We start from the raw sequence: 13744 nt of genomic DNA, 5'->3' as shown, positions 1-13744 counted from the left end.
TGACAATATGGTACCTTCCAATTTTGTAATTCCAGTGTATCGTTCTACTTGCTTCTTTGTCTTTCAAGTTACATGTAAAAGAAGCTTATCTCCACTTCATACAAGAACCTGTGAATGAGGTTCACTATGGTCAGTAGTCTCTGGGTGAATGTAGCAGCTGAGGGTTCCAACAGCTGTGATAGCGACCTGCACTACCTCTCACTACTAGTTCACTTTCCCTCCTTGCTGGGAATTCGGCAGGAACTTCCTTATAGTCTCCTCTGCTGCTTTGAGCCCAAGAAGAATCTTGATGCTGTGGTGGTGCAAAAACAGGGTTGGAAGGGAGCAGCTGTTCAAACCTCTAGCTCATGGGTAGGTAACCTAAGGGCTGGGGGCCGGATCTGGCCCAATCGCTGCCTAAATCCGGCCCTTGGATGGTCTGGGAATCAGCGTGTTTTTACATGAATAGAATGTGTCCTTTTCTTTAAAATGCATCTCTGGGTTATTTGTGGGGCCTGCCTGGTGTTTTTACATGAGTAGAATGTGTGCTTTTATTTAAAATGTACGGTATCTCTGGGTTATTTATGGGGCATATAAAGGTAAAGGGGCCCCTGACCATTAGGTCCAGTTGTGACCGACTCTGGGGTTGCGGCGCTCATCTCGCTTTATTGGCCGAGGGAGCCAGCGTACAGCTTCCAGGTCATGTGGCCAGCAGGACTAAGCCGCTTCTGGCGAACCAGAGCAGCGCATGGAAACACCGTTTACCTTTCCGCCAGAGCAGTACCTATTTATCTACTTGCACTTTGAGGTGCTTTCCAACTGCTAGGTTGGCAGGATATGGGGCATATAAATTCATTCATTTCCCCCGCCCCCCCAAAAAATATAGTCCGGCCCCCCACAAGGTCTGAGGGACAGAGGGACTGGCCCACTTCTGAAAAAGTTTGCTGACCCCTGCTCTAGCTGCTGCAATCACTTGAAGACTTCTCTTTCATGGGCTCCTATGTTAACCAAGGCTTAATGTGAATTTCAGTCAATACAAGCCCTTATAAACTTTTGCAGGATCACATATTCCCAGTTTTCAAGGACTTGGCAAAGTCCTGTGGCTCCATAGAAAAATGATTTATTGAGAAGAAATCCAAACAGGCTCCCTTCCCTTCCACCCCAGCTCTGCAGAAGAGACCAAGGAGGGGAACTTTGTCTGATCATCCTCCAAGTGTGAAATCAATCTTGCCCACCTCTTGCTATCACAATGCTTCTTCAGTTATTAAAAACTACTCGAGCATTTGATCAGCAGAAAAAGAGTGAAAATGTGTTTTAACTCTGTAAATTAAAGGAGAGAAAACATTTAATAAAACAAGCATAAATCATCCATAAAGGTTGGGATATGTTTACTCATTCTTTGCAGTTGAGCTTTTTGGCATGATAAAGCAGAGGGAAACAAGTGGGAGACAAAATTTGGATGGCAGAAAGCCCATGATGAATGAGTTACTTGGCCAGAGTTTACAAGCAGCATTCACAGACTCGGTATCTTCAGTTAATAGAGCATAGGTAACAGAATGGGCTTGATAGCAGTGGGGCTGGGGGGACCTATGTATGCATTGGTGGCTGGTGCCCATTGAGACTGGTTGGGCAGAAAATCAACAGTAGGCAAAACTAGTAATGGGCAGAGCCGGGACTTCCGGGTTAGTGCCATCGACTAATGGCAGATTCCCTCTGAGCTCCGGAGGGAATCGGCTCTGCAGGATCGGGTTTTGCCGCTGCGGCGACGCGGGGACCCATAAAAATCACAGGCGGTGAAGCCTGTAAACCTGGTGACTCGGCGGGCACCATTTGCGCCCCCCCGACCTGCAAAGGAGCCTTTTTAAAGGCTTCGGAACGGGGGACGGGGTGAGCGGCGCGGTGTGGAGATTCGACTGCTTCTCCTGCAGAGTGAAGCCGCATTGCCATGGTCGGAGAGCGCTGACTTCTTCTTTTGAACAATTGGACTCTAAAAGTAACAACCCGTGAGTACTACGGAAATTGGTACTGTAAAGAAAATTTTGCTTTTAAGAATTAGGCACGATCGGGGAAGGTGTAAAAAGGAAGTCTGCCTCCCCGTCTTGTAAACAAGTTAAAGCAAAGACCTGCTAACTAAGGTCGAGAGAACCTTTTCTTCTTTCCTTCTTTGGTAAAAGACTTTAATTTCACGATTTGGCAGTATAATAAATTTTGCTGGAGGATAAAGAGCTAATTTTGGGAACCGAAGTGCCACCCTCCCGGACCCGGGAGTGTTCCGCGAGAGAGCCTGTCGATGAGGTACTAAAGAGTTTGACAGCTGTCAAAGTAGCTGTCAAAACGGAAAAAGAGAACTTTGTTTCTGTTGCTTCTGCTGGTTATATATGTTACAATTTTTGTTATAATTTGTTGAAAACAAGGAAGAACTGATACAAACTAGCTGGATTTTTGGGCTTGGATTGGAATGAACACTAAGAAACCAAAATCCCTCTAGAGGGGGATTTGGGACATTACAAGAATGGCTGGAGAAGGGAGAATTCAGGCTGAATTGGACAGAGTCTTTGTTCTCTTGGGAAAGTTGCAAGGCCAAATTGATGTTTTGGCTATAAATGTTACAACTCTGGACTCAACTGTAAACAATATCATTGAAACTGATAAGGAGTTGAATCTGGAAGTTTATTCAACTGAACAGAAAGAGAAACTTGACAACTTTGAGAATTTGGAGAAGGAGACATATGTTGTCCCTGAAGAGCTGCAGATGATGAAGGAGGACTTGAGGCCTGACATGATGGTAATGAAGGAAAATAAGAATTTGATTTGGAAAATCTAGCCTGAATTGGAGATTGAAGAAAGGAAAGATCTCCTTATGTGGAGATCTGAAGACCTAAGGATTATAAATTTGCTCAAGGTGGAGGTTGGAGCCTTGGGGACATTTGGACTTGAAAGGAGTAAGAAACAAGATTTGGGTTCCACCTTTAAGTATGGAGGACTGGTTGAAAGAAACATGGATCCTGAAGGGCCAGAGCTTCTCCGAGAGTTGGTGTTTAATTTTAAGGACTATCAAAAAAACCAGCAGAGAGGAACTGAGAGAGAATTAAGAGCCTCGGATGTGAGATCTCCAGGCTAAATATTAGATTAAGACTGATGGACATTTGTTGGGGACTGGAACCGGGAAAGGGGTGGGGGTGGGGTTTGGGAATCCAAAGGGTACATAAATATAATGTGTTTTGCTTTTATTTTTGTTTTTGTAATGTTTATGAAATTTGGGAAATTCGTGGAAGGGAATTTGGGTCGACTTTAGAAAGAATGTTTTAAGAATATGTATTGATGTATAAGTATTGATGTTTAAGTTTGGATAAGGTAAAATTGGTTTTTTTTAAAAAAATGAACTAAATTAAAGGAAAATAAGGTTAGCAAAAATAAATTGAGGAAATGGATGAAAGAGTAAAAGTAAAATAATAACATGTTAATTTATTAGGTTAAGAATTATGGTTAAGGATTTGCTGAATCAATCATTTGAATTGGAATACAAAAAGGGGAGGTATGAGGAGGTCGGGAAAATATGTCAATGAAAGTAAATTTTGGTGAACTTAATGTGTTTTTAATTTTTATGTATCTTTTTTTCTGTTTTTTCGTATTTTTTTCCTTTTTCTTTTTGACTTTTTATATTCTTACTGTATTAATTTTGAAAATTTTAATAAATATCTTAAAAAAAAAATAGTAATGGGCAGAGCCAACTAATTCTAGTTTGTCTCCATCCTCCTCCCAGCTGAGACAAAGGAAGTAGAAGCTGACAGTCAGTGCCACGTCCAGGATTGGTTGTAAACTGGTGGAGCAGCACCCCATTTGGCCCAATGGGACCTTGAGACCCCAAGCCACACATTGCCCTCATGGCTATGAGGTGGTCAGCTTGGTTACCATTTTTCTCTTGAAAAGTAAATAGAGCTGAAGGGGAAAGCTGGAAGAGTGACAACCTTCCCCACTTCCATTTTCAGCTCCATGTGCTTTTTCAAGACTCGATTAATTCTTCTGGATATGACTTTTCCCCAGATCCATTGGAAAAGTGATGTGTTTGTGCACACTTTCTCTCTTTTGTGATCTGGGGAGGGGAATTAGAAGTGACCAGAGTGAGTGGTAGCCTTGGCACTTGCTCAAAAATAAAATGTACCCATGGGCCTAATAATACAGGTTGGCAGCCCCAGGATTCCAGGGTGTGAGGATGAAGGAATCCAGACTAGCTTTCTCCAAGAGATGCTGGTTCTCTGTATTCTAGAATGGCATGCTCCAAAAAGGGTTGTATCACATGATTTTATTTCCTAACTATATAGATTATCACCAAGAACATTGCAGGTATTCTGCACAAGGACAGGCTAACCATGTAGCTGACTGGGCAGTCTACCCATAGACTGGTTGGTAGGGGACTCATGTCCCGGACCAATGCATGTTGGAATTCATGAAGACAGATCTCCCATGGCTGCAATGGCTGAGTTGTGGCCAGTAGCCCAGATCACTTTAGACATGGACATAGACTAGGGATCACATGGAATCTAGGCTTCATGTCCAACTTCCACTGCCATCTCAAATTCATGTCTGTCTTGGCAGTGTAGATACCCTAGGATGAAGGGGACACCTTGTAAATACTAGCTACTGGAAACACAGGAGAGGAGAATGCTGTTGTGCTCAAATTCTGCTTGTGGGTTTCCCACTGGTATCTGGTTGGCCACTGTGAGAACAGGATGCTGGATTAGGTGGGTTATTGGCCTGATCCAGCAGGACTCTTTGTATGTTCTTATCACCCAGATGAGTCACAAATGAGGCCCCAGAACTGGAATGTCAAGATAGTCTAAACTAAGAGGATACACCAGTCCTTGGAAGGAGAAGGCAAGATAGAAATGTGATCAGTAACTGGGAAATTACATGAGACTGGATTCCTGGTTGAACTGGAATTTGAAAAGGGTTTCCCCTCAGGCAGAGCTGGCCACATTGTCTACTACCCTACATAGCCTCTTTGGATTTAACCAGCTCTCACTTGAGATATTTCCACCAGGAACACTATTCTAAAACCTGACATATGTAACAGTTAAACAATAACTCCAGGTTTCAGGGGACTCTCAGCAAGTGCTCCTGTTGGACCCCCTCCAACATTGGTGGGCCCCTTGCCACTATCAACTGCAGTAGGTGTCTCTGAGACACCATTTAAAATTTCCCACAGTGCCCCTGAAGCAAGTGGTGCTCTAGAGCAGTCTTTTCCAACCTCATGCCTTCCAGCTGTTGTTGGACTACAACTCCCAGCATTCATTGAGCAGGGCGGCTAGGACTGATAAGAGCTGGAGTCCAGCAACACCTGGAGGACACCAGGTTGGGAAAGACTGCTCCAGGGCATTATGGGGAAATTAAAATGGTGGTTCATTGACCTATCATTAGGATCACAGGGGAGCAATTAACACTGGTGGATCCCCAGCAGTTATCTGAAGGAGGTGGGAGCTGAGGCAGCTAATTTTAATGATCAGGTCAAATGATCAAGCTGCAAACCATAGTTTTTGCGCTCTCAGTCTTCAGTCCCATCCAATTAACTTCTGGTGATAATGCAAACTTTCTCAGTGTCTTATTTCTAGTTGACAGTTGGCTCCAGGGGACTTGGAAAGCATGCGTGTTATATGTCTGGCTGTATCTCTCCCCCTCCCACTATGCCTTTCCTTTTGAGTGAATTATATTTTAAATTTCAAAAGGTAGCCCTGAGCTTTGGAGAGAAAGAGAGGAGGGGAGGGGGAGGGATCCAGTTTAGGCACCAAACACAGCTAATCCGATGCAGGGAGATGTCAGCTGCTCCATCAAATGGGCTTAATTGTTTAAAGAAGAATGAAAGGGGAAGAGAAAGGCACAGATCCCTGGGGCTGCTCTGCTGAGCCCCAGTGTTAGGCAGAGAGCAAAGAAGCCTCCGGCAAAGTTTATACACTCAAGGCTTCCTGTCTCCTTTGCCAATGTTTGAAGCAAACAGTGGAGCTCTCCAATCTGGCATCTGGTCAGGGCCTGTGAGAGCTGATGATGAGCATGTTAATGGTCTGGACCAATTGTGCAGCTGACAATGAGCTGAGATTGGAAGGATGTACTGCTTGGGCTTCAAAAGTGCTTGCCAAGTTGCTGTGATGCAGAAGGCAAAGGGCATTTGCAGGGGACTGCCATTGGGTCCCACTAGCTAACTGCCCCTTGCAACCCTTGCTACCAGGTTATTTTTCACCATCTCCCACCACAAGCTTATTCTCCGAAGGAAAAACACAGAGAGCGCTATGAAGGCAAGCTACAGTGAAAGACTCAGCAAGCAAGGGTTAAGCAGAACCTGTTCTCTCCTGCACATTCCCCATCCTGCATTGTGACTATGAGCTCCATCCCAGGATGTCAGAGATCTACACTGGGGTGACTCGGCTTGTGATCAGCGCTTGTGCTGACTGCCCAGAGGTCACATTTCAGAGATGGTTGCCATCTTGCATGTGGCAGCAAGGGCAGTTGAGTATCCTATCCGGAAGGAGGAGCTTGCTCCACAGGTGCACCAGTGTCCTGTGCTGGAGCAATCTCATGCACCCTCTGGGGATCAGAGGGAGAGAAAGAAGGCCTTGATCTGGGTCTGCACAATGCCTTTTCCAGTGAAATGGTCTGCGCATGGGGTGCGACAAAATCTTAGAGCAGATACCAGTAGTACATGTGAAAAGGATCTAGGGGTCTTGGTGGACCACAAGCTTAGCATGAGTCAGCAGTGTGATGCAGCAGCAAAAAAAGAGCTAACACTATTCTAGGCTGCATCAACAGAAGTCTAGTGTCCAGATCAAAGGAAGTCATAGTACCACTCTATTCTGCCATCTGCCATGGTCAGACCACACTTGGAATGCTGTGTCCAATTCTGGGCACCACAATTTAAGAGGAATGTTGACAAGCTGGAAGGTATGCAGAGGAGAGCAAACAAAATGATTAAGGCTTATGAGGAACAGTTGAGGGAGCTGGATATGTTTAGCCTGGATAAGAGGAGACTGAGATAAGATATGAGAGCCATCTTCTAATATCTCAAGGGCTGTTACATGGAGCAAGCTTGTTTGCTCCTGCTCTGGAAGGTAGGACTTGAACCAATGGCTTCAAGTTACAAAAAAGGAGATTCCGACAAAACTTCAGGAAGAACTTTCTGACACTAAGAACTGCTCAAGGTACCCTTGTGGAAGCAGTGCAGAGAAAGATACAACCAGAGGGTGGAGTATGAAGAAGGAACCAGGGGAATGATTGCAGATACTAGAAGTGTGCAACAACCACAGGATTGCAAAGCATTGAGCAGCAATGCTCTGCCTTCCAGGCTTCTAACTAATCTGGTTCCCCAAGGGGTGGAGCTGAGGTTTTAACTGTTTGTTTGCTGTCTGCAGCTTTGCTTCCCATTTGCTATTGTTGCAGAGCACTTCTGATCCTTCAACTGGCCCAAGTGTGGCAGTTCTAGCAGTTTTTCTCAACTTTGCATGAAAAGCTGCATGTATCGAAATTCTTTCTTCTACACAGCTGCTGTACAGAAGTACAGAAGTGCAATGAAGGGTTTCCTCCTTTGTGCCTGGGGGTACCTTCTGTGCAGATCCCCATGCAAAGGCCATGCTCCCAGCCTCTTCCCTCACCTGCTGCATTCAGGGAATACATTGCTTTAGGAACAGGCACCTCTGTTCATTTGGGTCTCTCAACTACTGCGTTCTTCAGTTATGTTCTCCACATTTTAAAAGTACTCATGAAAATTCATGAGCCTTTTAGTGCTTTTAGAGCCTTTTCTAATATACACATTTTAGCATGCAACTTTTGTGTAATAAACAGTACCCATCTTTGCTAGCAGTCTAATGCATTTGATGTATTCTTTTTGCTAATCCATAAGCATTTTTATGCAAACTTTCTGCTAAATGATGCATTTTTTGACATATTTGGCTGGAGACAGCACTGCAAAATTTAAGGATGGGGGGATGTAGGCCATAGGAGCCAACTCTTCAGCCGCCCCCCCCCATAAAATATTTGAGGCAGCCAAGCCATCTAAAGTTGATGGGCATTACCTTTCAAATGGTGTGCATGCACCACATCATGTGATCGATTATGCAGGGCGAGGTTTACCTGCCCCCCCCCCCAATATTTTATTCACTTTCTTCCTCTTCTCTAAGATGATAATACTAACAATAATACTAGATGGGTGCTGCTGCCAGTGGCCATACCAGAAAAATGAGGGGCTCAGAAGGGCAAATTTTATTTACAGGTAGACAAGTTGTGGTGCTGTGGTTTAAACCACAGAGCCTAGGACTTGCCAATCAGAAGGTCGGCGGTTCAAATCCCCACGACGGGGTGAGCTCCCGTTGCTCGGTCCCTGCTCCTGCCAACCTAGCAGTTCGAAAGCACGTCAAAGTGCAAGTAGATAAATAGGTACCGCTCTGGCGGGAAGGTAAACGGCGTTTCTGTGCGCTGCTCTGGTTCACCAAAAGCGGCTTAGTCATGCTGGCCACATGACCCGGAAGCTGTACGCCGGCTCCTTCGGCCAGTAAAGCGAGATGAGCGTCACAACCCCAGAGTTGGTCACGACTGGACCTAATGGTCAGGGGTCCCTTTACATTTACCTTTAAGTTGTGTCCCGAATGTTATGATCTTGCAAAGAAAAAATAATAGTATGCATTAAGGCAGGAGTCTAGCAATTGAGGAGGCAATTGGGGAAGGGCTGTATCCTTGGGGCTGGGGCAATTTCCTCCCTCTGGCACTGCCATGGCTCTTGCTGGTGTGCTTGAAGTGTGCCCTAAGTCTGGCTCTCAAAACACCCACCAGCTGAAGAAAAGTGGACTACATCCAGGTAGGCAGTCACCAATGACCACATAAGCACAGCCACATGTTGTTATGTGAAATGTGACTTTTTGGATGACATGATGTTTACAAGTGTTTCTGATGAAACCAATTAATAAAGAGCTTTTCAAGAGCATATTAACACTTAGAACCCTGGAAGGAGATCAACACCTTCCTTCAAGTCTTTTAACAGCGGCATGGATGGCATTTTCTTTGGGTGGCTTTCGCTTTCGAACCTTAGCTTCTAATTTCCAGTTGATTACTTAATTGTGGACGGCATGTGAAAAGCGCCCATTTTTCAAGTAACCACCACCGCAGTGTGGGGAGACTTGTCCTTGCCCCACCCTTACCTGCGCCTCCAACCACCCCAGTCCCACGAACAGCTGGAATAAGGGGATTTTGTTATCTTTCTGCCTGAAAGGCCAACCCAGAAAGGGTGTTGATGGGGCAAAATCCTGATTTCAGAAATGCAACTCCTCCTAAATTCTACCTGCTCTGCTTTTGGTTCAGAATATCCAAACGAGCCTGCTCAGGATGGCCCATCTTCCGCACCCCATCTTTGATGCTGAAGTGGGCAGAGCAGGGCGCCTCTTGCGAGCCGCCCCTTTGGGGTCTGAGGAATTAGGGAAGGGGAGGCAGAAGCCCTTGCAGGACGCCCTTCCTCTGACTCCCCCACCCCCACCCCACCTAATGAGCTGCTGAAAGGGAGAAGGTTCCAGTGCACATGGCTAGCGGGACTCTCCAATTGGCCAGCTGCACCTCAAGACCCCCATTCATTAATAAATTAGGAGTCAAATTAAATAGAGTGATTACAGTGCCCTCTGGTCATTTAAAGCAACACATGCATTAACTAGAAGCTTAAGAAAAGGAAATGTGCCTGCTTTCTTCCAACAAGGGCCACCACTAGAAAGGCCTCTTCTTGCACATCTCCCTTGGGTGGGACACACAGAGAAGGGCTTCTGATGAAGACCTTAGGGTCTGGGCTGGAAATTTAAGTGGGGTAGATGATGCTCTCCTTTTTCCATTTAGATTTTCAGCTTTGGACCTCAAAATACCTGTTCTTCCTATATAGCTACACTGAAGTGATCTGGTACAGAGTAATCTCAGCAGGGCCCATTCTAATGTCCCTTGTGCTCTTCCTTAGGTCTGGTACATGGATGGCTACTACAAAGGCCGTCGTGTCCTGGAATACCGTACACTCAATGACTTCATCACAGGCCAAAACTTTGTCCAGCACCTGCTGCCTCATCCCTGGGCTGGCACCGGCCACGTGGTCTTCAATGGGTCCCTCTACTACAACAAGTACCAGAGCAACATAGTGGTGAAGTACCATTTCCGTTCGCGGAGTGTGGTCGTGCAGCGCAGCCTCAACACCGCTGGCTACAACAACACCTTCCCCTACTCCTGGGGTGGCTTCTCAGACATCGACTTCATGGTGGATGAGAATGGGCTCTGGGCAGTCTACACCACCAACCAGAATGCTGGCAACATTGTAGTAAGCAGGATGGACCCTGTCACGCTGGAGATTCTCCGTAGCTGGGACACCGGCTACCCCAAGCGGAGTGCAGGTGAATCCTTCATCATCTGCGGGACCCTCTATGTGACGAATTCACACCTGGCTGGGGCTAAGATCTATTTTGCCTACTACACAAACACTTCTAGCTATGAGTACACGGATATTCCCTTCCACAATCAGTATTCCCACATATCCATGTTGGACTACAACCCCCGGGAGAGGGTCCTCTATACCTGGAACAATGGCCACCAGGTCATCTACAACGTGACTCTTTTCCATGTCATCAAGACTTCAGGAGAGTTATAATCCCATAAGCAAAGAGGCCTCAACTCTCTCTCAGTTGTCATTTTTGTTCATTTTCTCTCTTATCCTTGTGGGTTTGGGAGGTGGGGGAGCACTGTGGCCTGCAAACTCAGTGGCCTGGGAAAACACTCCGTGATGCCATTATTTCTACATAATAAAGCAAACAGATTTCTTCTTTCTCTTTCTCTCTCTTTCTCTCTTTTCTCTCTTTCCTGTGGTTGATGACGCATGGATCTGGTTTGGGGCTTCTTTGGGGGGGTGGCTATTTTTTATTTTTTTATTGATTTTATTTAATTTATTTACCGGTGGCAAATAAAGACAATCTCGTTGAGGTTAGATGGAGTTTGGGCCCTTCTTGGTTCAATGAATGACTTGGGTGCTGGAAGATATTCAGGGTTCCAACTGGCTTTGAAAACAAAGATCCAGCCTTTCCCTTTGAAAACTCCAAGGAGACGCAAGAGGAAAATTGTCCTTGGGAGGCTGAGCTCCAGTTCTGTGCCTCCCAACCCTCTCTAAAGCTATGATTTGGACTACAGCTCCCATCAGCCCCACCCAGCATGTGCTAACTGGGGATGATAGTTATTGTAGTCCAAAACCTCTGGATGTCTTCAGGTTGGCAAAGGCTGCGCTAAGGGCTTCTTCTGTGGGAGTCTGCCTCCCATCAGCTAGGCTGGCTCCATCTCCCTAGGGAAGACCGCTTGGTTTACTTTTAATGGGAACCAATGTAATTCAAATTCCCTGAACCAATACGCAACCCGAAATGCAGGTATCTCTCAGGTCCTCCTTGCAGGCTTCCCACAGCCATCTGGTTGGCCACTGTGAGAACAGGATGCTGGACTTGGATGGGCACTGGCCTCATCCAGTAAGGCTCTTCTTAGGTTTTTAAGTTGACACTTATCTGAATTTTGCACTGCAGTTCTTCAAGCAAAAAACATGCACACACGCAGCTTCTATTGGGAAATAACATACAACAATTCATTCTGTTAGGAGAACAACTTACAAAAATGTGTTTATTAGTCAAAATCCCATGCAAAAATGAACATATTAGGAAAGATGTGTATGAAACCTCCCAGACTAATGTGTGGGCTAGAACTTAGGTCTCCACTGCCTTGCATACCAAAATACATTTTTTAAAAAAAAATGTGTATTTTTTGACAGAAAGAAATTTAAAAAATGAAAATGCTTTAAAAAATGGGTCCTTAAATGTGAATGTCCATGCAAGTAGCTGATTTTTTAAAAGGCAAATTAATGCAGAAATGGGACAGAACAGACTTGCCTCTAAACAGATTCAAAAGTTGGATGGATCTGAAAAAGGCTGACCGGTCCAGCCCTACATCCGCCCATAAAACTCCCAGTTTGCAGCCTGGAGAGTTGTTTTGCTGCTCTTAAGCTGAAAATACAGTCGGAGATGTTGTTGCCAGTGGTGGCTCTGCAGTCTACCATTCATAGACAGGGAAGGAAAGAACAGGAAAAAATGACATGTGATTAACAACATTGTCTCCTGTGTAATGGGAGGGACAGTAGCTTAGTGGTAGTGCACAGGCATGGCTTGAGTGCTGCAGAGGAAGGAACAACAAGTAGGTCAGAAAAGCCATGGAGAAGCCCTCTGAATTGGTAAAATGATCTGCTGTGGAAGAATCATCCCTCCTGAGTTTCTGCATGAATCACCATCTCCTGACTGGGTCATTTAGCAGGTGATGGGAAATACCTCTTTTTGCCTGAGAGTGTGGAGAGGCACTGCGGAAGAATCAACAGGATTGGGCAAGATGGACAGAGAGTCTGATCTGGTGTAAGGCAACTACCTGCACTTCCCATGAAGGAGGCAGGCTCAGAGGCAGAGACACAACAAGCACCTTCCTCTGAGGAGAGGTCATTCTCTTCAATCTTAATGTTAGGAGCAATCAAGTAATCCAAATCGATGCAAATATGGGCAGAATATGTTCTTCTTGGCAGAGGCTTCTTGCATGAAGGGACAGCCAGAGAAACAACAGGTAGAGACACAACGGGATAGATACCGTGGGTTCCCAGGAGATTTGATTGTGCCAAGCATACTCCCCATTCTCCCACTCCACCCTAGCAGTGCCCTTGCACATAATTTGTGCAAGGAAATAGCTGCTGTCGCCCAGCAGGATGGAGCATCAGCCAATGGTTTCTGGCCCTTCCTGACAAGTTGCCCAACAAAGCACCTAGCAAATTGCTATTCAGAGTGAATCATGTTGTGAACTTCCCTTGAAACTGAAAAGAATATTTTAGCTGCAAGAACAGTCCTATTATGCCCTGGGCAAAACAGCTGTCTCCCTTCCTGGCAGAATTTTACAGGTTGAAGAAACGTGAGTTTAAAGATTTTGTTTTAAATATCTTGGGGGTTTTGGAAAACACACAAGGTCATTCAGGAGGAAGGCAAGTCCACACCACCCCCAATCAAAAAGGCAGAACCATGTCACCTCCCAGGATACTTTCAGGCCTCCCACAAGCCAGCTTTAAGAATCCCTCAATAGCTATTATGCTTGCAGCTCTGAACAGCGCTGAATTAGCCAGGTGACTGTTTGGTACAGTGCAATGTCCAAGGTCGACTGGAGTCCTTCCAGTTGTGAAGTGAGCTGAAAAGGTGCCCACGTGAGGTACGTAAAATTAGAAGTTAAGCGAGGCTACTGTTGCAGGAGGCTGTGATCACTGTGGCCTGTCAATGCTGACAGAAAAGAAAACAGAGTTCACAAATCACAAGAGGCGTGAGAACCTCTTGCTTCTAGAATCCTGTCTGCTGATCTTGGAACGTAGGTCTCAGTTCCACAGTATCAGTCCTGCTGCTTATCGAGTCCATTCACCTGACTCCAAGCACACACCAAGACACCCCTTCCCTGTTCCCCTAATTCCTCCTTGTCCCCTCAGTTAAAAGACTTCAGAAGGTGCCGAACATTCAATAGGGAGGAGCCTTCTCTGATCTCAACCGGAAGAGAGTTCCTTAAAATTGGGACTTGGGAGCCAATTGTGGCTTTTGAGGCCTCTCAACCTGGGTCTGGGGATTTCCCCAAAGCCACACTCCTCGTCAGCGCTACGCTTCACTCACCCTTTTGGGGTGCTTTCACTAGTCTGGAATTTGTCCTTGAATGACTCTTGTTT

General features: G+C 45.7%; 1 protein-coding gene across 4 annotated transcripts in view; it reads left to right on the top strand.

The window, feature by feature from the left end:
• The window catches only part of OLFM2 (olfactomedin 2), a 239928-nt gene extending 229126 nt beyond the window's left edge, over positions 1 to 10802 (top strand). For all 4 annotated transcript variants that reach the window (XM_053369485.1, XM_053369494.1, XM_053369466.1 and 1 more), the window contains one exon: positions 9950 to 10802. In XM_053369485.1, the coding sequence (XP_053225460.1) occupies positions 9950 to 10627 (678 nt within the window). In that variant the 3' untranslated portion in view covers positions 10628 to 10802. The remainder of the gene's footprint in view (positions 1 to 9949) is intronic.
• Positions 10803 to 13744: the final 2942 nt, after the last annotated feature.

This window comes from Podarcis raffonei, chromosome 2, assembly GCF_027172205.1.
Source record: "Podarcis raffonei isolate rPodRaf1 chromosome 2, rPodRaf1.pri, whole genome shotgun sequence".
Lineage (NCBI taxonomy): Eukaryota > Metazoa > Chordata > Lepidosauria > Squamata > Lacertidae > Podarcis > Podarcis raffonei.
Note: the sequence above shows the minus strand (reverse complement) of the source record. Positions and strands in the feature narration are given on the sequence as shown.